The 23,968-nt window shown below is 44.3% G+C and overlaps 2 protein-coding genes across 3 annotated transcripts; one reads left to right on the top strand and one right to left on the bottom strand.

The window, feature by feature from the left end:
- Positions 1-240: 240 nt before the first annotated feature.
- On the top strand, positions 241-12,057 carry LOC103370009 (MAP/microtubule affinity-regulating kinase 3-like). 2 transcript variants are annotated; one of them, XM_008298908.1, is made up of 18 exons: positions 241-771; positions 2,114-2,302; positions 2,389-2,442; positions 2,602-2,650; positions 3,309-3,374; positions 3,544-3,614; positions 3,813-3,869; positions 5,187-5,321; positions 6,573-6,674; positions 6,952-7,071; positions 7,153-7,252; positions 7,362-7,474; positions 7,549-7,672; positions 7,763-7,962; positions 8,263-8,360; positions 8,802-9,074; positions 9,514-9,558; positions 10,555-12,057. In XM_008298908.1, the coding sequence occupies exons 1-18, from the start codon at positions 721-723 to the stop codon at positions 10,922-10,924; spliced, it is 2,217 nt and encodes a 738-aa protein (XP_008297130.1). In that variant the 5' UTR covers positions 241-720; the 3' UTR covers positions 10,925-12,057. The 2 variants fall into 2 exon arrangements, with proteins under 2 accessions (XP_008297130.1, XP_008297131.1); XM_008298909.1 differs by lacking the exon at positions 9,514-9,558.
- Positions 12,058-15,891: 3,834 nt separating this feature from the next.
- Positions 15,892-23,791, bottom strand: LOC103370010 (creatine kinase B-type). Its single transcript, XM_008298910.1, has 8 exons — positions 23,735-23,791; positions 21,431-21,644; positions 20,519-20,673; positions 20,097-20,229; positions 17,139-17,310; positions 16,763-16,886; positions 16,478-16,667; positions 15,892-16,319 (listed from the first exon to the last, which is right to left on the bottom strand). The coding sequence occupies exons 2-8, from the start codon at positions 21,621-21,623 to the stop codon at positions 16,141-16,143; spliced, it is 1,146 nt and encodes a 381-aa protein (XP_008297132.1). The 5' UTR covers positions 21,624-21,644; positions 23,735-23,791; the 3' UTR covers positions 15,892-16,140.
- Between the last annotated feature and the right edge of the window lie 177 nt (positions 23,792-23,968).

Consider the following 23,968-nt stretch of genomic DNA (forward strand, 5'->3'; position numbering starts at 1 on the left):
CTTATTGTTATAAATAAATAAACACACACGCGCACACACCTTATTATTTTAATGTATATATTTTAATACGGTACTCTAGTGGTGTATATCGTATTATTTGTCTCTCTGTATGGTTATTTAGTCTTTCTGTCCAGTCACCCTAGCAACAACAAACGCCGCCGTCCGGCCTGATTAACCAATCACGTCGTACGCTGTCCCTGGTGTCCAATATCGTCAGCGCGCTGGGCTGGGTTAGTCCTCCATCTTGGCTTAGGCTAGCGAAGCTGCTAACGGAGAGTGTCTCCGAAGAGGATGAGGAGAAGCTGAACGGACCGAACTGCAGCCGAGCTGAGCAAATCCGTATTGGCTCACCGAGACGACCCGCGCAAGAGGCCAGTAGGCAGACCCGGACTCGCTCTGGTCCCACAAACACGCACACCCGGTCCTGCCGGGCTGTTGACGGGCTAGCCGGCTAACTTAGCCAGCAAAGAGGAACTGTTGCTCCGGTTCCGTTTGGATCGATGTCGGTTAAAAACTGCCGGAAAAGAAGCAGTGCCGAGCCGAACCGGGCCAGATAACCCTCCAGCCCTGTAGGCAGGACTGGGTCCAGTGATGCCGGGTGGAAACCTGCTCAGGTAAACCCGACCTGAAGTTCAAGGAGCTCCCAGACAGCTCAGACAGGTGTTCCAGGGCGGACAGGCGGCTTCATGACCGAACCTCCCTCGCACTGACCCGGGTAACATGTCCACCAGGACCCCTCTGCCCACTGTCAACGAGCGGGACGCCGAAAATGTAAGTGTGAGCTTCCGCTTTGACTTTTGTTCAATGTTTGTCGCTCCCCTCGGCAAGTGTGTAGTAAAGTTAGATCTTCAGCAACATAATGACGAGCTAAAAACAAGAATTCATCGAGTACACATTGACAAAATCAAGATCCAGATTAACTCACTATCAGGCTTTATGACCAGGTGTAGGCCTTGAAGTGTTTTTTCAGGTTATGAAGAAGATTCCAGGTGTCCTGGAATGTAGTGCACTGTTTCTATTGTAGGTCCCCACAGTCCTGAGGACCACCGAGGAGGGTGATAGCATCCTTAGGGAGGTTCCACGTGTTCTCAAGGAGGTTTTGGATCAAAAGTTTATTAACTCTCTCACAGTGAAAGGCTCAGAGGCTTTGGAAGGTTTTTGAGTGAATTCCATTTTCACTGATAAGACACAGGGACATTAAAGGAATTCATCCTGGTGTATTATATATCATTGCCTTGGATTTTCAAGGACTACTAAGACAGATCCAGTCGTTCTCATGAAAGTTCCCGGTAATCTTGGTAAGGTATCAAGGCATCTAAAAAGGTTCCACACAACAGATTTCAGTGGCCCTTTCAGTAGCTCCAATAATCCTTGAGAAGGTTTGTAGGGTCATTTGTAGAGATCAGCTTTCCCAGGAAGTTATTACAGTGGCTCCAGATGGTAGATTTGCTGTGAAAACTCTAAGAATCCGATGGGTGGGTCCAGGCATCTTTAAGGATGCTTCAAATACTCTTGAAAAATTTTGAGGGCAGCTCAAAGTTTGTTTTAGCTATCCTAGAACTGGCTCCAACGAATGTTTAGAAAACTCAAATAGATCTTGAGAGGATTACAGGCACAGGCATTTTTGAAGAGGTTCTAGGTGGTCTTGATATGTTCTGAGAATCTTTAAGAGGCTTTCAGGAGTCATGGAGGACAGGTTCAAACTGTGTTGAGAAGTTCTTCAGGGTCACTGGGAACGTCTGAGAGGTGTTGTGATTTTACTCATCCTGGAAGATGTTGTGATCGTCCTTTAGTCTATCCCAGGGGGTCTGTGATGGCAATTGAAATATTACTAGCTCAAGTCTTGGCGTTGTTGTCAGTGGGTGTGTCTTAATTAAAAGGGAAAACAGATGAAAAGATGCACAATAAAGGTGCTATTTGTCTTTCACATACTGCTAACTGAGGTTTTGAAGGCAAAGCGATGAGCCAGGTATGAAGATAAATTGAGCTGGGATAAGCAAATGCAATTATTTTCTTATTTTTTATTGAGTAATTGATCAGTTGGATATAATTGTTGTATAAGGTGTTTGTTGTTAAACTGACCATATGTGTCTGTTTTTCTTTTTTTTCTCAGCATGCCTCAGCGGAAGATGGGCGCGCTGAGGTGTCGTCCCGCTCCGTTCGCTCTGCTCGCTGTAAAAACTCCTCTGCATCCACCGGGGACGAGACGCCGCATGTCGGAAACTACCGGCTGCTCAAAACCATTGGAAAGGGAAACTTTGCGAAAGTAAAGCTGGCTCGACACATCCTGACGGGACGAGAGGTGAAACACAGACAGAGGGGCTGCTAGGAGATATTACTGATACACCCACATGTACTGAGTGTTGATCATCTGTTTCTATTTAACAGGTGGCCATTAAGATCATTGATAAGACCCAGCTGAACCCCACCAGCCTCCAGAAGGTGAGGCACAGTTGGGAAATTAGAACAAAATGACACGTCTTGTAAAAATTCATGGTCTTTCACACAATCAATACTCAGACTGATACAGTACATATCCAGCATTTGAGCAGTCACCACATCAGAGTAACAATCCTGCTGTGTTTTCTGTTTGTCTATCAGCTCTTCAGAGAGGTCAGAATAATGAAGATCTTAAATCACCCCAACATCGGTAAGTAAAACTGACCTCAGATCAGCTGTTCACTGACGGGTACCATCAACCATGTGGTCACATTAATTTGTTTAAGTGTTGAGTCCGTTCTTGATTCAAATCAACATTTCTCATCATTCAGAGTGTTTTGTTCCAGCTGATTGTATTTAGGACCAGTGTGAAGAATTTAGGGGGATCATTTGTCAGAAATCGAGTGTAGAATTCAAAATTATGTTATCAGTAGTATAAATTTAGGGGCATAAATGAAGCGTCTAGCCATTTCTCCAAGCACCACTACACCACTGGTAATAATCACTCACAACTGTTTTTGTTAGCTTAGAATGAACCCTTCATATTTCCAGCAGGAGTGAGTTCTTGTCCACAGAGCCCACCACGTTGCACTGCCATGTTTTTCCAATAGCCCAAATGGGATAAGCCTTTTTTGTTTTCTAAGTTTATGTACACAGGTGCAGATTCTCTTACGTGCTTACAAAGGGAGGGTTGAGGGAGCTGGCTGCAATCTGCATCCACACCAACAGATGCTCCTAAATCTTCCACACTGGTCCTTGAACATGTGACAACTTTGTAAAAGAAATCATGTGTTGACTGATTAGCATGTTGATGTACTCGGCCTAAAACAGAACTTTTAAATGTGAACATTTGTCACCTGTGTGTGCAGTGAAGCTGTTCGAGGTGATAGAGACAGAGAAGACGCTGTACCTAGTGATGGAGTACGCCAGCGGAGGTCAGTCATCTGTAAACTAGACCCACACAGCTACCCCCGGTTTAAACTTAAACATTATAAATTAACCTGTGTCCATGTGGACTGAGACTAGGACAGAAAGGTGTGTTAGCATGACTTCTGAACAGGTGACCTTCATTTGTCTTAGTGTGTGTTTAATGTGTGTGCGCAGGTGAAGTGTTTGACTACCTCGTAGCTCATGGGAGGATGAAGGAGAAGGAGGCCAGAGCTAAATTTAGACAGGTAACACACACATGCACATACACACTCTACTGTCACCATGGTAACATGCTAGAAATACAGTATCTGCATCCCATAATACTGTGGTGGAATAGGTCAGTTTCACCTTTTCTGTCTGTATCCGTCTATTGTATTGCAGTGCCTTTAGGCAAGGCAGCAAAACTGAACCCCCTAACCTTTTGTCTGTCTGTCTCTCCACAGATTGTGTCTGCAGTTCAGTACTGCCACCAGAAGCACATAGTTCACCGTGACCTTAAGGTAACTTACAGTAAATGATAACGACATAAACACATCATGAACATACATACGATCAGTGAGCAAGTTATTGGGAACATCATACCAACAGTGGGCCGAGCTTCTGATGAGGATGAGGATGAGGATGATGAGATGTTGGAAACCTTCCTCTGAGATTGTGCTTCATGTTCATATGATTCATCACATCCTTTCTGTAGGTTTTGTCAGCTGCACATTCATGCTGCCAGTCTTCTGTTCTACCACATCTACTGAATGCAGATTAGGGATGTGCAGGCTTCATCAGCTAAATTATTAAACGTTGCTATCCGTACTAGTCAGCACTAGAAATAGACTGTGCTAATGTCCGAATATTATAAATCAGCAAGGGAGAAAGTGGGATGCTTGACATCTGATAAAACCAGCGTGGCTTGTCAGTTTTTGATGTAGAAAGTGAAAATACGGATGTCTGTAGGCTTTCACAATACACTGGCACATAAACACTCTATTGGAGCAATGCATAACCACATTCAGCAGAGTCATGTGGATGTTAACCTGCATGCTGCTTTAATTGTTATTTGTTAACTGTTGTGTAAGGAAGCTCTTTTCATATTTTGTAGGATAATGTTCAGTGTTCATATCCATGGTGCAAAGTCTTACACATCTCAGCTACATTTAAAATGCTATTTGATTCTTTAAAACAGACCTTACCAGACTTTAGCTTTGTGACACGGTGTTTGATTTGCCAAGAGCAGCCACTAGATGACAGTAAACTGTGGCCATAAATGGTTGGACATGGTCAGCTACAATACTTTGACAGGCTGTAGCATTCAGGTAATGATTGTTGATATTAAGGGACCCGACATTCCCCACACCATTACAGTAGCAGCAGCAGCACCTGATAGGTTAACTCTGTGGATTTATGCGTTCTGCAGCTGAAATGGAGCTTTGTCAAACCAGACTATGTTTTTCTGCCTTCAGTTGTCCAGTGTTATTGAGCCTGTGCCCACTGCAGCCTCACATTTTCTGTTTTTGGCTGACTTGTGGGGTGGTACCAGTCTGACCTCTCATCAAAAACAACTTTCTTTACTGGATGGCTTTTATTTTTCATAACTCTTCACCTATCACGGCACACCTTCAAGACACTGTGATCACATTTCCTCTCATCCTGATGTGTTTGATGTGAACATTAACTGAAGCTCCTGACCAGTATCTGCACTGCTAACACATGATTGGCACATTGGAGCATAGCAGGACTACACAGGGCAAGTGTTCCTTATAAAGTGCTCAGTGAGTGTACGTCCTGCTACTGGATTCATACTTCTTCTCTCTCCCCTTCTGCAGGCAGAGAACCTCCTCCTGGATGCCGACATGAATATTAAAATAGCAGATTTCGGCTTCAGCAACGAGTTCACTTTTGGTGGGAAACTGGACACCTTCTGTGGTTCTCCTCCATACGCTGCTCCTGAACTCTTCCAGGTAAACGGGAACCAGATTACAAGTGGTAACCCATTAACCAAAATCATTTAATGTTTCCATACAGCAGCCTTTTATACCATGTGAAATCATACTTTCAGTTTTAGGTAAGTGTTACTTAACAACGTAAAGTCCTCAGAAACCTACTTTAAAGGAGAAAGATCCTTTTATGTTTTGATTTTTAATAAATATGACAGGCTTGCTGCCCTAGGATTGGTCACTAGACTGATTACGTGTCTGTTACATGTTGCTGATTATGGATTAGCTTGTGAAGTATAAACCATAATGACAAGAAATCCACCAGTTCCCGGTCAGCCACTCTAACACCTGAACACCATGTGCTGTGACTACGTGTGTGTAAGCTAGAAGTTAAAATGTGCAAAGTAACACAGACTGAAACATGTAGCTTTTGCAGCTCCAAACAGAAACGAGACCATGTTTTAATAATATGGATCAGTAGCCACAGCAGCTACTGTTTGTTCTGCAGTCTGATAGTCATTCCATGTAGCTGTCCCATCTGCTGAATGGAGTACAGTGAAGAAGAGTCTGAAGTAAACACACATCGGAGTGTCTATCGTTGAGCTCAGCCAACAGTCTGTCTATGTCTGCAGCTCTTAAAATGCTGAATTCACTTCTCTAACTAACGTTCATAGAGGTTGTCAAAAGATTGAAATATTCCATAAACCCTGCAGAGTGCCATTTGTCTTTGTGTTCTGTATAACAGCAATGTTAGTTGTAGCACTTGCTGTGTTTCTGTGGGCTACCCGAGACATTATACACCAGGAGTTTCCAATCCTGGTCCTCGAGGGCCACTAACCTGCATGTTTTATGTTTCCTTCTTCCAACACACCTGATTCAAATGATCAGCTCATCATCAAGCGCTGCAGAAGCCTGATAACGATCCTGATCATTTGAATCAGGTGTGTTGGAAGAGGGAAACATCTAAAATATGCAGGATTGCGACCCTCAAGGACCAAGATTGGACACCCCTGTTATACACCTATAGATTGAGGTTGCCCTACAGGAGTCTGATCAGAGTTTCAGTCATCAGACTTGCAACAAACACTGCTGTTACAGTAGCTGAAAAGTAAAGTACTAAACTGCTGTCCCTGCTGGTTCCCCATCATTCTTTGACTAATATGACTCTTAGAAGGTCTTACATTTTACTCTGTGTGGTATTAAAAAGTGTATGATTTTACTTGGTGAACCTACAAACACCCTAAATGTGTGTGTTTGTGACTGGTTGTGTTTCAGGGTAAGAAGTATGATGGTCCAGAGGTGGATGTGTGGAGTCTGGGAGTGATCCTCTACACTCTGGTTAGTGGATCTCTGCCGTTCGATGGACAGAACCTCAAGGTCAGTAACACACAGCCAGACTGGCAGACAGTTTAATAAATCCTTTGTTCATTAAGGTGGAGTCCTTCTCTCTCTCTGTGCAGAGAAGGAGCAATCCAACAAGTCCAGGACATGTTTAGCCTAGCTTACCACAAAGACTGGAAGCAGAAAAAAACTACTAAAGTCTGTGTTATTTAGACAAGGATTCATAGAACACTTGTATTGCTTCTTTAAAGGACAGACAGGACTGGTTTCCGTGGTCCAGCAGTGAGTCTGATGTCTGTGTTTCTGTCTGCAGGAGCTGAGAGAGCGGGTGCTGCGAGGTAAATATCGTATTCCTTTCTACATGTCGACTGACTGTGAGAACCTGCTGAAACGTTTCCTGGTGCTGAACCCGGGGAAAAGAGGAACTCTGGAGGTGAGAACACAGGATGGTATATCATCAGTGTATTGGTTTCAGTGGTGTTGCCTGGATGTTACCTGAATGTTTCCTCTTCAGCAAATCATGAAGGATCGCTGGATCAACAGTGGCTCTGATGAAGACGAGCTGAAGCCCTTCACAGAGCCGGAGCTGGACATCAGCGACCAGAAGAGGATCGGTACACAATACACACACACACAGAAAAACACACACACGCATTTTGCTACGTCAGCATCTAATAATGTGTGTGTGTGTGTGTGTGTGTTTTGATTTTGTGTGTGGGTCAGACCTGATGGTGGGGATGGGTTACTCCAGAGAGGAGATCAACGATTCCCTCGCCAAGAGGAAATACGATGACATCACTGCCACCTACCTGCTGCTGGGACGCAAGACTGCTGAGGTGAGAGGTTGCCATGGTAACCACAGGTGAAGCTAACAGACACTCAGCAGGACTAATCGTTGTTTGTTGTTCAGGTGGAGGCGGGCGACTCGTCCTCTCTGCTCAAGTCTCGTCCATCCAGCAGCAGCCAGTCTCCTGCTCACCTCCTCGCTCAGCGCTCCTCCACCTCCTCCAAACAGAGGAGGTACAGCGACCAAGGTACACACTCAGACCAGGACCAGAGTTTGATGCACATTACATTAACGGACTGCATGTGGGTCACTAACCCGTCATTGTCCCCCTCCTCAGTGTGTCCGGTATCCTCAGCTGCTCCTCATCCCAGGAGGAGTCAGGCTGCAGCATCAGCAGAGGGAGAGGCGAAGCAGGAAGGGGGAGGTCAAAACAAAAAGTCCAGTCCTGCTGAGGCGGGCAGTCCTCTGCTGGGGAACGCCAACAACCCCAACATGGCCGACATCCCCGAGCGCAGGAAGACATCAGCCACACCCACTGTGAGTGTACCTGTCAGAGAGGTGAAGACAGGTGTGAGAACCTGTGTGTCACCCTGGAAACGCAGAGAGAGGCAAAAATTGAGAGACCTCTCTACTGCACAGCGTGATGGCATGTAGTTACTGTCTGAAAGTCTTCCTAGAACAAGCTTTTGTGGTGTATCGGTAAATAATTTATTCACGACTAACACATCGATCCTTATTGTGACAGATCAGTGCAGTGAGGGGATACTGTGTCTTTGTGTCTTCACCATGAACTGTATGTGAACAGTTCCAATCTGACTACCTGGCTGTGTGTCACAGGTTGTAACGTCCAACATGACAAGGAGGAACACGTATGTTTGCAGTGAGAGGAACTCCACAGATCGCCACTCTGTGGTCCACAACGGCAAAGAGAACAGGTAGAGTCCTATTTACATTGCCGACCTTCTAACACAGTACTCTCCAGCACACTCCTTACGATCCTCGGGCAAAAGTCTTTTAACTGTCCCAGAGGCCCGGCTGAAAACAAAGGGGGACAAAGCATTTTCAGTGAATGACCTGCCGAGGAAATGAGGTCGGCTGATTCCGTGCTCTCTTTTAAGTCACTTCTTAAAACACATGTTTATCGGAGAGCTTTTCCTGATTTAATTTAAGTTTTATAACTTCTTGTTCTATTTGTGTGCTTATTTTATTTCAATTTTAGTTTCTTTTTTATTGGAAAGCACTTTGTAACATTTGTTTTGAAAAGTGCTCTATAAATAAAGTTCATTGTTATTATTATTGTAGAGTCCACCAGCTGCTGTAGGTCACAGGCACCGATCCACAGACGTGTAACCCCCTCCCTGCCCCCTTCCCCACAGCTCAGCGACCACACCCACTCAGAAGTCTGCAGGTGGAGCCTCCACCCACAGCGTCAGCAGTGGAGCAACCCCTCCTGACCGGCTGCGGTTCCCTCGGGGAACGGCGAGTCGCAGCACCTTCCACGGAGGTCAGCTCCGAGAGAGACGCACTGCCACCTACAACGGCCCACCTGCCTCCCCCAGCCTGTCACATGATGCCACACCCCTCGCCCAAACACGGGCCAGGGGCTCCACAAACCTGTTCTCCAAACTCACCTCCAAACTCACACGCAGGTACGCCAGAGCAAGGAATCATGGGAGCTTATTCTTGCTGTCAGTGCTGAGCGTGTCTGTCTGTTTGTCTGATGGCAGGTGGACAGGTGGGACATCAGGTTTGGTTGCTGTAATTTAACATAGTGTCAGTTTGGACCAGCATCATGTGGAATGTGTATTTGAACCGAGTGAGAAACCAAAACCAGAAAACTTCTGTTCTCTTCTGCTACTGTAACTGATTCTCCATCTGCTCATCAATACTGAAACTGATACTTTGCTTCCTTCATGTCTTCTTCTTTCCCTTTGTCTTCTCTGCCATCTTTCCTTCCTGCTATCCTTTCTTCCACCCTTGTGTCTTTACTTCCTGCCTTCTTTTGTTTCCTTCCTCCCTTGTGTCCTTCCATTGTTCTTTCCTTCCTTCTTTCCTTTCTTCCCCCCTCCATTATGTTCTTGCTGTCAGAGGGGTGGCAGAGGTTGAGAGAAATGGCAGACCTGAAGGGTCCAGGTGAGTCCAACAGGATTTTGCATTCTAAAGCAGGATGTGTGTAGTTTTTTATAATTCTTTATGTTTTGATTAGACTGGAAGGTTAGTCGGAAGTACACAAACTGACCAGGAAGAGCAGTATTTGTAAGCCAGGGGTGTCCAATCCTGGTCCTCAAGGGCCACAATCCTGCATGTTTTAGATCTTTACCACGTCCAACACACCTGATTCAAATGATCAGGATCGTTGTCAGGCTTCTGCAGAGCTTGATGATGAGCTGATACCCCTGTAAACTCTGGTGTGAACTGACACAGCTGAGTTATCAGCTTAGTGGAGTCCAGCTGATTAAGGCTTAATCCAACTCTTGTTCATTGTTTGAAACCCTGAAAACTACAAATTCTAACCAGATTTAGCCCTCTGAACAAAGAGGATACAATAATTGAGACAAGTTAAAGAGATTGAGAGTAAAATAAATGCAGCATGGCTCAAAAGCTTTATACAGAGGAGCAAGTTGTGAGCGAGCTGTTGAAGATACATTCAGCATGGTGAAGCATCTCTCTAGGGTTGATGTCCAGAGTAGTGTGAAAGTATTCTAGCTTGTAGAGGTCATACAAATGTAAATAGCAAAATATCTACAGCATGTGGAGCCACTATTCTGGTAACACCTGTGACCACTTGGAAAGTTGTAGTGCATCTTGATTCTATTTTTATCTTTTATTATTGTAGAATAAATGTTCAAAGAAATACAGCTTTTTTTTTTCTTTTTTCTTTTTTTTTAACGATGTAGAATTTTGCCTGTGTTTAAGAAAATGTTACATGGCAGTGAAAAATGAGCTCAGTGATGAAAAATCGGGCAGAAGAAAAAAAAAAACAGCTAGAAACTACTTGGAGTTCAGAGTGTAAAGGGACAAATGAACAGGTGAGAGAAAGATAACTGTGGACGACGACACCCTCATTTTTGTTTGTCCTCTCTCTCTCTCTCTCTCTCTGTCTGTCTCTGTCTCTCTGTCTCCCTCCAGTCGTAACGTGTCGTCTGATCAGAAGGACGAGCCTGGTTCTCCTGCTACTCCTCAGATGAAGGAGTCGAAGCCTCGCTCGCTCAGGTTCACCTGGAGCATGAAGACCACGTCCTCCATGGAGCCTCTGGACATGATGAGGGAGATCAGGAAAGTCCTGGATGCCAACAACTGTGACTACGAGCAGCGCGAGCGGTTCCTGCTGCTCTGCGTCCACGGAGACGGGCACGCCGACAGCCTCGTCCAGTGGGAGATGGAGGTGTGCAAGCTGCCCCGCCTCTCGCTCAACGGGGTCCGCTTCAAGCGGATTTCAGGAACGTCCATTGCCTTCAAGAACATTGCCTCCAAGATCGCCAACGAGCTCAAACTGTAGACACACAGGTACAGAGACAGATGGAGAGACAGACAGGTGGAGACGGACAGAGAGAGAAAGAGAAAGGTGGAAACAGACAGAAAGAGAGAGACAGGTGGAGACCGATGAGGGAGGTAGACAATGAGATATGGGCGAAGGTGGAGATAGACAGAAAGACACCGTATGTAGACAGACAGCTTGTTTGTAAGTTTTCCAGTCTCGTACTTTGATATTAATAAGCATCTGCAGAAACTAACAGATTGATGTCGAACTGATTTAATTGATAATTGGTCATTGATAATCAGTTGATCAGGAAAGAGTAAAAATGTCCAAACTGACGCCTTTGAGCATCTTGCTTCCTCCAAAACACAAAGACAAGCAGTTTACTGAGACAGAAACCAGAAGCTGGAACCGGCTTATTTGATGTTTTACTTTCAAAATGGCTTGAATGATAAACTGATGACTTGATTAACAGTTATTGATTAGTTTTTTTGTGTCGCCTGGCCGCTGGCAGGTATCTTCTGTTGGTTTAAACAAACCATGTCAGTGTAGAGGGAAACAAATCAATGTAAACAATGATTGGAGATGATCAGCAGTGTGCTGCAGCAGAACTTCTTTCACCTTTCTTCATTTTTTTCTGCTCTGTCTGCTGATTGGACATTCATATTGATTGATTACTGGTTATTGATGATGCAGCCTGCTCTTCTTCTGCTGACGATGATGTCACTGTCTGTTTCTCTGTCTGTCTGAGGTTTCCCTCTCCTCCTCTCAGCACAACAAACGCACCTCCATATACGAGTTCTTAATGAATGGACATTACTGACTCTTGCAAAGGATCATGGGACTTTAAGTTCAGCGTTGTTAAAAGGAGACACAGGAACTGTTCTGCTGTCATTGACATTTGTTTTATTTTGAGCCTCTGCAGTGACTGACCTGCAGGTGTTGTGGCCCCGCCCACATGAGGACCATGGGCGGAGTCATGTGGAGAGGTTGGTGTGAGTCCATGTTTGTGAGTGTAAATAGTTTCTCACCTTATTTTCATGTTGATTTGTTTTGTACGTGTGAGCAGTCAGCTGGTCAGCAGCTGGTTGTTGTTGTTGTTTGTTAACTGGACCTCAGGTTCACCTGTGTCTCATTAAACATCTTGAACGCAGCACAGCTTCATGTCAGAATCTCTTTGCACCACAGTGAAGCTACAGGAGCCCTGAGGAGCCACGCTGGTTTTCTCAGTTTTTACGGTCCTATGAAGATGCTGGTTCACAAATATTTATACTCTGTATCTTTCACATCTCTTGTAGCCTTAACAAATCCAGGTGTGAGGTTTTTGTTTTTTGTTTTTGTTTTCAGGGAAATGTACGTCTGGTGTTGTTCACGTTCAGTCCAACTGCTTTGACTTCAGACATAAAGAGGTTCTTATTTCAACGTCCTTACATGATCACAGTGCTGAGGCTGTGATCCACTACCAGACTGCAAACTCCACCATCACTCTCACACTCATCAATCTGATTGGTCCTTTTTTATCGATGTCCCGCATCACAAATATTACGTCTTTTTTCAGGGCTGAGGGCAGCCTAAAAATGTAATGTGACCTCACCCTTACATTCAAGGCCTTTATTATACATTCTGTGTCCACGAACACATAAATTTCATCTTGACAAATTAGCAAGAGTTAGCCCAAATGTCAGCATGTAACCCTAAATTTGTGTTCGTGCTTACACTGCAAGGGCAGTAATATATATAGCTACAGCCTACTGTGTATGAATGCAACAGCGTCTTCCAAGTAGACTCTGCACTACATGTCCTCCTGGCAGTATTGTCAAGTCTTAAGGCAAATTTATGCTTTCTGCATTGTAAATATACATTTTGTCCCCCACCCAAGTTCATAAAGATCTATGCAGACCCTTTTGCAGGTGTCTGTGTGCAATTCATAATTTTTTTATTTTTTTTATAATTATATAAATATAATTATTATATTTTTTTATAATTGTCACAGGCACGAAAGAGACACGTGGCAGGAAACAAATTCTGCTTAAAACAAATGCATACATTGTCTGACCTCTTGCCCCCCTCCCCTTTTCTTTATTGCTGTCCTGTCCCCCCTGTTCTGGTTCGGTCGTCACAAAGAATAAAATATAAATCACACTACGGGAGAAGTATCTCAGACTTCCCCCGTAGCAGAGCAAATCTGTGTGGCACGACTGGGCATCTAGAACCATCACACTATTTGCCCAAGTTGCTGAACAGAACAGGTTAAAAAAACAAAAAAAAACAAATGCATATTAAGAGGAGATTCTTTATAGTTATTTAATCAGAGTTGTGCATACCATCTAATGATGACAAACACCATAGGAAGTTCTAATTTCTCCAGAAATCCTGCACTATGTCTGCTTACTGTGCTCGCCACGCCTCAGGAGTAATTACATTTACACGGTGCTCCAGCTCAATGTTTAACCAGCTGCTATATCCTAAAAAATGTGCAAAATATTAACCAGTCTTTCTGAAGCGTCTACAGGAGCTCTCTGTCTGTTGTGAAGGGCAATGAGACTGTCTGTGTTACAGACCAATGCATAGCTGTTGTAGTATGAACAGAACCACCTTCACTCTCTGCATCGCTCACGCATGAATCATGAACTAGCCTTTACAGCTGCTTCAGAAAGTGTTCCGACTTTACTCTATTGTGTTTTTAATGTCTCAAACTGGCACTTTTCCATTAAGTTCCGTGGCGGTAATCACAGCTTTCAGTCTTGGATGAGTTTTGAGAAGTTCTGCACGCCTGGATTTGGAAAAGGGATAAAAATATCAAAAACTGAAATATCTCACTTACCTGAGTGTTCAGACTGTCTTGCTGTGGTTTCAACACGCCTGCGTATAAAAGGTTGTACTACAGGTCAATACAACAATCCACCATGAGGTCTTGGTTACTGACCTTTCACCTGATCTGTGCTTTACCACAGTTTTATCACTCAAAGAATATTGTCTTGTCTTTTCTCTGAATGATGATGCAAAGAGGCCTCTGAACCCCTTCTGATGAATAACAATTCTGTTGTTGAACTGATGTCGCCTCAAAGTAAACACAGCTTCATTCACAAACCTGAAATGTTGGAAAGAGGAGCTGGATTCATACAGGACCTGATCTTAATGGACGGATGTCATTTCAATCATTTTAGGTGGTTTATACATGAAACTAATTCAAAAGGCTTGTGCCATCTCTGAGACGTCTCTCCAACGGAGGAGCTGCTTTGTGAACTGGATTCAGAGCTTTTCTTCTTTCAGTTTGCTGAAACTAAAGCTCCAGCAGGTGTCAAACACAGATTTGTTGTTTAGCAGGTATACTATGACACTCACGATTTCCAGACTTGTGAAGATCCATTCAAACATTCTGCTCTAAATGATAATGTTCCAAAGTTCAGTTGGCTGCTTAGAAACTCTGCCGACAACATTTTCTCCTCCTCTTCACTGAAACTTCCAGAATGTATTTCTTCCCTTGGACTGCTGGACGTCTCATCAGTCTGTCATCAGTATTTCTGCATCTTCAGACCGAGTCCCATGTGATTACAACATTTCCCTCCAGGACAGAAAGTCTGGATTTGACTTTTGAACTCAGTGATGACATCAGTAACTCTCTATCACCACCTATCACCACCAGGTGGCGTCTTTAACACCAATCTTTTTCCAGGTCTGAACCCACCAGCTCTAACTGGCACCAAAGGATCAGGAGGCTGCTGCAACTGACAGGTGAGTGTTTGTGATGTTGGTGAGTTCACACAGAAAGCGCTCTGACTGAAGACGCAGCCTGATTTTTAACTTTCACTCAGATATTAAGGAATATGAGCCTCAGTGATTGTTTTAGAGGTTTTAGACAAAATGCTTTGAATGTTGTGACTTTAAAATTATATATTTAAAACAGTTTTATCTCAGAATGAAGTGACTGAGGTTTGGTGTTGATGCTCCATCACTGATTCTAGCTTTCAGTTGTGGTCATTTAAACCGGATTATTTAACATTACTGATCATATAAGACCAGGTTTGTTAAATATATTTCCTTCCATTGTAACTACTGTTGGTATTGACGATATTGCCATTTTGTTCTTGGTTTGGTCGAGTGTGCGGTCACGCCTACAGAAGCTTCATGTTTCAACCACTGATCCATATTTTAGCCATTCATATGTTACTTTCAGTCATTTCCGGCATTTATTCATTATTTTGATCCATTTATTTGTACCCTATTTTTCTTCCGTTCAACAATTTGCACTATTTCAGCATGTTGAGGTCTGCTGACTCTGTGTTTGTATGTTTTTAGATTTAGTTTCTGAGCTACAGGCAACCTGTTTAGGTGTCAGTGCTTAACTGTCGTGCAGCTGAATACGTTACTTGTAGTTAGTTGAATAAAAAGCATTCAGCTAAGTGGAGCTCTGCCTGTTGGTTCTGGTCCTGCTCTGTATGTGATGCGTCTCAACCGTCGGCTTCAGACTTACAGCATGACATTTGATGGTTTTGTGATGCTGCATCCTGGATGTTTTTTAGAGCATCAAAACAGAAACACTAACCTGTCAGGATTTTCTTTAAATGCCTTCAAATTTACTTCCATCTTTTATCCTTGGGTTCAATTTGACCCCAGCAATTTTAACCTCCAGAAAATATAATTAAAATTGCTACCCAAGTTTAAGTGTAAATAGCCCTTTAAATAAAACTGAAAAATTATGTCAATGACTTATTTAGAGACGTTAAACATTGAATGGGGTCAAATTGACCCCAAAGATAACAGGAGGGTTAACTTCTCTCACCTCATATGATGACATCCTTAACATGTCTATGAAATTAACCAATAGGGACACAGTGACTGTAACCATGGCAGCTAAAGGACTGACAGCTTGGTGCAACCACAATCAGGTCAGTGAGCTCTGTCACATGTCTTTAACCCTGCAGGCTGAAGCACAAGTGAGTGTGTGTGAATGAAAGACAGGTGAGCAGCAGCAGGGTTTAGTTTGGGCCACAGAGACTTTATTATTAGATATTTCAGGTGTTAGATGAGTCCAACAGGTGGAGACAGGAAATAGAAAATCCTTCACATGTTGGAAGACTGAAGTCTAACTGAGCGGCTCTACGTGTCCTGCAGCTTCAGGACGGGTTCTGATTGATTACAGTGAGGGGAGGGGAGGGGGGGTGAGGGGCGAGGAGGGGGAGTGACAGGTGAGGAGGAGGAGGGGGGGAGGAGGTGTCAAGTTACAGTGATACAGTTCACTTCTGTTCGGGCATCAGGTCGTCGATGCTGTCGCCGCCCTCCAGGCGCTTCTCCATGTCCACCAGCAGGTTGACGCCGTCCACCACCATCTGAACCAGCTCCACCTCTGAGAAGCCCAGACGGTCCGCATTGGAGATGTCAAAGACTCCGCCCACCGCTGCTGTGTCCACGCCACCTGAGAGACACAGACGGGAAGTGACTTCACAGGTCAGGTACACCTTCAGCCCTGCGCAGGATCAGTCTAAGGCAGGTGAGACGGGGTTTCTTGTATGTTGTCCTGTCTGTCTGTTTATTCACTTATCTGTCTATCTATCACTCTGTCTGTCTGTGTACCTGTTCCTCTCTTCTGCAGCCTCAGCTTCTTCAGGATCTCTCCGAACTTCTCGTGCTTGCTGAGGTTTGGCAGTTTGACGTGGACTCCGGCTCTCAGTCCCGTTCCCAGGTTGGACGGACAGGTGAGGACGTAGCCCAGGTGCTCGTTCCACATGAACTCGTGACTTCGCTCCTTAAACAAGGCCTCGATCTGCCACAGAGAAAAAGAGAGACAGGTGGTGAGGTAAGACAGCCCGTTGAAAAGAGCAGCACTGATGGAGACAGGAGACGACACCGGGTGCTGACCTTGGTGAGTCCGGTGCAGAAGCGGGTGAACACCTCCCTCATGTTGCCTCCTTTCTGCATGCTGATGACACGCAGGTGATCCTCCTCGTTCACCCAAACCAGGAAGGTCTTGTTGTCGTTGTGCCTGCAGGTCGACAAGGGTGAAAGGTTAGTGACAGAGGAACAGAAAGCCAATGCCATAGACATAACATGCAGGTCCCTGAACACCTCCGACCAAAACACATTTGTGTTCTGAAACGCAAACTTGATGATCTCATGAGGTCTGGACCAAACACTGACGTGTCTTAGGACATCCAAATTTCAAAAAATAACTACCTACATGTCTCAGGATTCCAACTCTGTATGTCAGCAGGTCAAAGGTCAGTGTCATACTGACCAGATGCCGCGGCCGTCGGGCCAGTCACGGGCCATGCCAGACGCCAGCAGCAGTGGGGAGACGGGCTTATCGAACAGAAAGTGGTCATCGATCAGCTGCTGCTGCTCCTCGTCAGTCATGTTCTTCAGAGCGTAGTACTTCCCCTTCAGGTCTCCATCCAGAGAGTCCAGACCTACAGCCACAGGAAGTCAAAGGTCAGAAGGAAACGGGTCAAATACTTCAGGGCTGTCAGGTTAGAAGGCTGCCTGAGAGATTGTACTCAGGAATGAAAGCCCCCAGAGCATCACTTTTTGGTCTTAGTCTGACTCACAGGATGTAGACTGTTGCAGGTTTATCTCCTCCCTTTTAAAAACCCCGCTCACTACAGTAAACAACAACCTCGGGGAAACTACCACACTGAAAATTTCAGGTTTTGCTTAGAGTTGTTGTTAAACTGTCAGGCCTCCTGGCTTTTCTCTTTTCTTTTCTGTGCATTACTCATTTTAATGACAGTTCTCACCTTCCTGCATGTAAATGTTTCACCAAAACTCTTCCCTCGTCACTATTTTGAGTGAACACCGTTAATGTGCCCGGTTCTTTGCTCCACCCAAGACAACTGTGATTGGTTTGAAGAAATACACATGTCAGAGCTTTTTTCCCCGACAGTAGATAATGAGATGCAGTCAGACCATCCTACTGAGTGTCAGCCACAGAGAACAGTCTGACCACAAGAGACGAGGTCTGAGTGGGCATCAGGATGGTAATTTTACAGGAACAATTAAACTAAATGTTTTAATTAGACTGTATTTAAGTTTTAGATCTAAATCCCACAACCAATTGTTTTTTTTTTTTTTAATGTGCGTTAAAGCTTTTCGTATCAAAGGCAGCATCCCTAGTTACTTTGGTAAAAGTTAATGTGACATTGCCTCAGTTTTTTAATTTAACTGATAACTTTCTGAAAATACTGTGTTAATATTATCCAAATTGTTATCCGATTTGATTATGCCACATATTTGTCTCTATTATTTGCCCTAAACCCCAGAGGTTGTCTAGAAAATTAAAAGGGAAAATTACAACCCTGTAATATAAACTGTTAATGCAAAATCTCTAAATTTAATGTCTGGATAGTGGAGCAGCGTGAATGGAAGGTTTTGGAAAAGAAAGTTAAGTGGGTAACTGTCAGCAATAACAGATGTTCTTTAACTTCTGGCTTTATTTTTGATTTCAGAACAAAGATGCCGTTCTGTCTGTATTCAGTTTTGGGACAGCAGGGGGCAGCAGAGTCTCTGGTCTGCCAGGTTGGACCAGCCCAGTCCGGTTCGGTCCGGTCTGGTTAGTCTCATTTGAATATGAAAGAGGAGGTATTAGATTGACCGAGCTCATTAAGAGTCTCAGCAGGACAACACTGAGCTCACAGTTATATAACAGTTTGATCTGCTGCTGCATTCACTGACACGCTCACTGAGGCATGATGGGAAATATCTAAATAAAGATGCGTCCTCTTCAGCTACAAGTCAGAACTAAAAAAAAACCTGACAAATGAAGAATTCGTTCCTCGTCTGCCTCAGTGGCTCAGCAGAAGCAGAGAGAAACGCCACCAACGCCACATCATCAGAGTGTCCTTGAACGCACCATCACAGTGTTTAAACTGTGATGCATCATCTGTCTCCTGCAGGATGACTGATGACTAATCCATTGTTCGATAACAAATGATTTGGGTGCTGGAGCTGTTAGCCGATGTAAAGACTTAGCTGGTATATCTGTGTACAACTTTTTATTTTGTGGTTTGGTTTTGCCAAGAATATAGCTTCCTCTTACTAATCGTTTTCCTATATTTTGACATTTTCCACATTAATCCCAAAACAAAACAAAAAAAAAAAACTGGAACCTTCAAGTTTTAAGAGTCAGTCAGCTTCCTCCAGTGTGCATGTTCTCTAAAAGTGTGTTAGTCTGTGAACACCAACAGCCAATATACGATAAGATTGTTTTACTGAGAGCTTGTTAATTACACATTTGCAAGATTAAGACGCAGCGAATTTAAACTTGTCAGTCCGCTCAAGTCCACTTACTTACTGTCTTTATCCACAGCTTTCACAAATGTCATTTTATTCCGTTGCCATTACATAACAGCACTAAGCTCTGGTCACATGATAAAAACTGGTATCAGTGAAAACAGCATCTCTTGATGAACACGATGCAGTCTAAAACCTGGGAGGGAAAACAAACAAATAGCAGGATCTTAAGTTAACATTGTTTGCTAAACCAGACTGACTGGTTTTAGTTTTTTGGTGAGACTGGCTTAACTGGTGTTCACTGTAGTTTTTCTAATTTATGTTTTTCAATTTAAAGAGGAACATACACGGTTGACGTCGTGCTACCAGATCATTTCTAGTGTCAGTTATTTACAGCAGTGTAGCTGAACATGCAAAGATGTGAAATTTGTCCACAGGCAAACTTAAAATTCAGTCAGGAGTTTTTAAATCCGAAATGAGAAATGATCGAGTAATTATTTGGGTTTTAGTTAAGCCGTTCCTGGTCTTGTTTTCGCTATAACATCTAAATTACTTTGTTTTTAATTTAAGGCTGTTTGGAAATGATCAGAAAGTTATTTTGAAATTAGACAAGCCTAAAATGAAGCATTCCTTGCATGAAACAGGTTGAAATATGCGGTAACGTTGTGTTCTGTGCAGATGTTAGTACAGCAGTTTGACTGGATTTGGCTGTTTTATTGGATCGGTTGATCTTATAAGCCATTTTGTCATAATAAATAAAGTTCTATGGCATAATAACTCTGCTGTGGTAAAGCAGAAGTCAGAAGGTCCGCATCTGGTCTGAACCTAATTTTAGTTTTGTAGGATGATGATGTAAAAATGGTTTCTAGTCAAAGCAGTGACAGTGCAGTGTAGTGCAGCAGTCTGCAGACAGGGGGCAGACTGACGCTGCAGCATGCAGGACAGAAGGAGGGAAGTGACGTCGTACTTTCGATGGAGAGGTTCTCGATGGCGCGTCGTTCTCCGCGGCTGCAGTGAGGAGGCAGGCAGAAGCCGCGGATACTCCTTCCTGTCCGAACCCGAGAGCTCAACACGTAGTTTGGGTCCAGATCGTCTCCTCCCTGAAACACAGCAGAACAGAGTCAGATCAGCGGAAACCACAGCAGAAGCCAATGAGCGTCCACTGACGTCAGCCCCCGTCCCTTCAGAACCACAGACTGCTGACAAACTGACACTAAATACAGGTTTTAAGGGGTCACCCGGTCTGAAGAAAGGTTATGTGTTCTGATCTGGTGTCTAAGGGCTCCCTCAGGTTTGCAGTCGATATGTAATTGAATCACACCTTCAGCACTCGACCGATAAGAACATCTGTGCAGTCAGTGTTGAGGTTTATTGATTGGTGTTGCTTACCTGAAGGTTGTCAGAGTTCAGGTCCGTCTTGTGTTTGTCTGATGGTTTGTATCCTCCGTGGCGGTCTTCAATCACTGGGTCCATCAGCTCTTTGAACACATCGTACGTCTCTTCGTCTCCAGCTACGCAACCCACCGTCATGATGAATGGGTGACCTGCAGGGACACAAAACGGTCAATCAGATCCCTGCTGATGACCTTTAAAAGAACAGTGCAACACCTGTTAGTAACTTTAAAAAAATAGTATCTCTCAGTTTGGGGGTTTGTTGTTTCCCCAGTTTTGTGATTTGAGTTGAGTGTGTAAATGTTTTACACAAACCCTGGTAAAGGAATTAAGCTGGATTTGATGGGGAGGATCAAGCGATCAGACAGGAAGTCAACACAACTTCCCTCCTCGGTGGGGAATTAAGGAGCAGAAATTAACCTCATCCAACGAGTCGATCCAATTAAAGAGTTTATTATTAACCAGCAGCTAAAGTGTGGGACGGAACGTCTCCGTGTGAAGGTGATAAACACCAGGATTTAGCTAGTTTGAGCGAAGGGTTAACTAGTTAAGGAGAAGGGTTAGTTGGATGGGGAGTGGGCATCTGGTCTAAAGAAGAGTTGAGTTCTTTTGAGTTACCAGGTTTGAGGAAGGTTACCTGATCTAAGGAGTAGTTGTCTGGATTAAGAGATCTGTTGTGTGGTGTGTTGTAAGAGTTACTCAATCTGTGGTCTCGTGGATGGGATTATCTGGCTTGGTCACCTGTCAGATTGTCTGAAGGAGTAGTTACTTGGCTGGACTGTGGTTCCCTGTTTTGGAGAAGGTGCTAGCAGATCTAGAGGCGAGATTACCTGGGCTTTGGGATGGAGTTACCTGGTGTGGGTTTGTTATCTTGCTTGGATATTTGTAACGTGGGACTGTAGGGGTTACCTGGGTTGTCGACACCGGTCTGGATGACGTCGTCCAGGGTGAATCCGCTGGGCGTCTCCTTGTCCCTCAGGTTGCCGTACATTTCGGGCGTGAGCACCTTGGCCATGTGGTTATTGTGCTTGCTGAGGTCGGGGTACTCCTGCTCCGAGGAGTAGTTCATCTTCAGCTTGTTGTGGGTGTTTCCGAAAGGCATGATGACGTCCGGGCTGCTGACCTGGCAACAGTTTGAGACACAAATGGATTTATTGATTAGATTCAAATTAATACGCGAGATGCGAGATAATGGAACACATTAAAAGCATCTTGATTTACTATCAAGCTCCGGCTGGAGACTGAATGTTAATAAACCCAATAAAGCTCTTGTTGAGCAAAACTTAGACACAAAAACAGATGCATTTGATAAATTACCTAAAGCAAAGAAGCAGCACTCTTTATTATGTTTTATGCATTCTTGAAAACAAAGAATCTGATTTATAGATCAACAGTTCAGCATGAATAAATTAAACATGTTTGTCAGAGGTGTTTAAGTGATCAAATAAATTGGGACCAGATTTAGCAAAAGACATTCCTAAATTAAAGCTGTTGAAGCACCGTGTTTTAGCTAAATATGTTGCCTTTGACATTATGTTTGCATTAGCTCCCTGGTATGATCATCTTTATGTTATATTTTATAATATCTGACTCCAAAAACATGCACAATTTCCAAGAATAAAGTGAGGGACGGTTAAAAATGGTGGAAACCTGCAGACATTATAAACAGAAATGTCTGATGTGTTGCATTTTTTGTCTGTGCAAAGTATTGCATAATTATTATCTATTATTGGAGAAACAAAGCAGAAACTGGGTATTAAAACATTTTCCTCACAGAGAAAGTTATTGATTTGCATTTTCACAAGTCCAGAAACAATCATCATCCCACAGTAATCAAATCAGTCAGACTGACGCCCACAATCTCATGTGTCAACACCAAAGCTGGAGCTGATTTTACTTTAACTATTGATCTTTATATTAATTTATATTTGACAGCAAATTTCGGGTTTTTGTCTGTAACTGAAGCTGTCGGGTGCAACATTTCCCCTCTTGAGCTTCGCTGCAGCACAAAGCACATTTAAACAAACTGTACTTTTGTGCAGTACTCAAGTAAATGTACTCCGTTACTTTCCACCTGCGTCACTCTCATCATCAGCATCTTCTTATTTTCACGTCCAGCATCTCAACAACCTTCCAGTTTTCAGATACTGGATCACATAATCCGGTTTCTGTCTCTGAATCAACTGATCCGGAATCTGGATCAGGTTGCACCATTGGAGCCTCTGCAGGGCCCGGCTCGGCTCGGATCAGGGAGCCCTTTAGGGGATCAGCGTTAGTCTAAACCGGGACAGAGAGGCTGATTACGGTCTGCGGGAGGCCGCGGAGTGACGCAGCAGCAGGCCGGGGTTAACCCTTCACGGCGCGGCTGCGGCACTGCGCGACGCCCCGGTCACCTTCAGCACCCTGCAGCTGCAGCCCGAACCGGTTCTGACTGTTCATACCGACGCAATAACCGGCTGTCTGGCGGGAATTAAACGGGCTTTGCACCTGCAACACAGAATAACGTCATCACCTCCATTAAATATACTAAAAATCAAACGGATATGAGCATGCGCCGTTTGATTGTTTGTCCCCCAGTGATGTTGCAGGCTGATTGTGCACAAGAGAAGCTGAGCCTTTAATGCACGCAGACGCTAAAAGGTTGAATGTGAGCAGCAGCAGGAGCGAAGCCTCTGATGCGCTTTGTTTGAGCAGATTAAGGATTTTTTTTTTTTTTTTTTTTTTACGCCTGACTGGATTTAAGGTGGATTTCTTTATTTAAGGGGCCTTTCGTTGAAAGCTGCAAAATTAAAACAAATGTTGGTGTTTGCAGATGAATCCTCTGTTAGTGAATGACTGTGCATCACATTAGAGGAGATTCGGCAGAAACAGCAGCTCTGCGTTTGTGCGCTGGTGACTGCGCAACACCTGCAGACAGGACGGACTGCAAGGTCGTTTGGCTGCAGGGACACAGACAGGGGGAGAGACGGGTATCCCTGCAGCCCCCTGCATCCTCTAACAACCACTAACCGACCAGTAAACAAGCAGTAAACATCCAGTGAGCAGCCTGTCTGAGCGTCTGTCTGCAGCCTTTGTTCGTGTAACCCACCGTCTCCCCCTGCCTCCCTCTGACCTGTCTGACCGCCGCAGAGCGTCTCTCTGCTTTTTTTCTGCGGATGTACTGATGAGCTGCTGTGCGGGGCTGTGATTGGTCGGGTTTAAAGATGCTCCTACCTGTCGTTCAGTCTGCGGTGTTGGGGTCTGATGTGGGTCCGGGGTCTGCCGCTGCTGCTGCTGCGGATTAAAGACGGCTCCCAGCCTTTTATACCCGCCCCCCGCTCCTCATTGGCTCCTATTTACAGTCCATTCATTCCATTGGACGGAGGGTCACGTGATCCGTCTCTCAACCCTCTTTCTCTCTCTCTTTGCTGTCTCAGGTTCGGTTCCTGCCGCAGTGCCTCTGAGCCA

This window comes from Stegastes partitus, unplaced genomic scaffold (assembly GCF_000690725.1).
Source record: "Stegastes partitus isolate 25-593 unplaced genomic scaffold, Stegastes_partitus-1.0.2 Scaffold1359, whole genome shotgun sequence".
Taxonomy (NCBI): domain Eukaryota; kingdom Metazoa; phylum Chordata; class Actinopteri; family Pomacentridae; genus Stegastes; species Stegastes partitus.

What these genes read in the sequence shown, in the direction of transcription:
- LOC103370009 (XM_008298908.1), top strand. Translation starts at nt 721, where the DNA reads ATGTCCACCAGGACCCCTCTGCCCACTGTCAACGAGCGGGACGCCGAA. An exon ending in TAGTTCACCGTGACCTTAAG is followed by an intron (nt 3,870 to 5,186) that starts GTAACTTACAGT and finishes CCCCTTCTGCAG; the next exon opens with GCAGAGAACCTCCTCCTGGA. An exon ending in TGGGACGCAAGACTGCTGAG is followed by an intron (nt 7,475 to 7,548) that starts GTGAGAGGTTGC and finishes TTTGTTGTTCAG; the next exon opens with GTGGAGGCGGGCGACTCGTC.
- LOC103370010 (XM_008298910.1), bottom strand. Translation starts at nt 21,623, where the DNA reads ATGCCTTTCGGAAACACCCACAACAAGCTGAAGATGAACTACTCCTCG. An exon ending in TGAACTCTGACAACCTTCAG is followed by an intron (nt 20,230 to 20,518) that starts GTAAGCAACACC and finishes GCTGTGTTTCAG; the next exon opens with GGAGGAGACGATCTGGACCC. An exon ending in CGAGAACCTCTCCATCGAAA is followed by an intron (nt 17,311 to 20,096) that starts GTACGACGTCAC and finishes CTGTGGCTGTAG; the next exon opens with GTCTGGACTCTCTGGATGGA.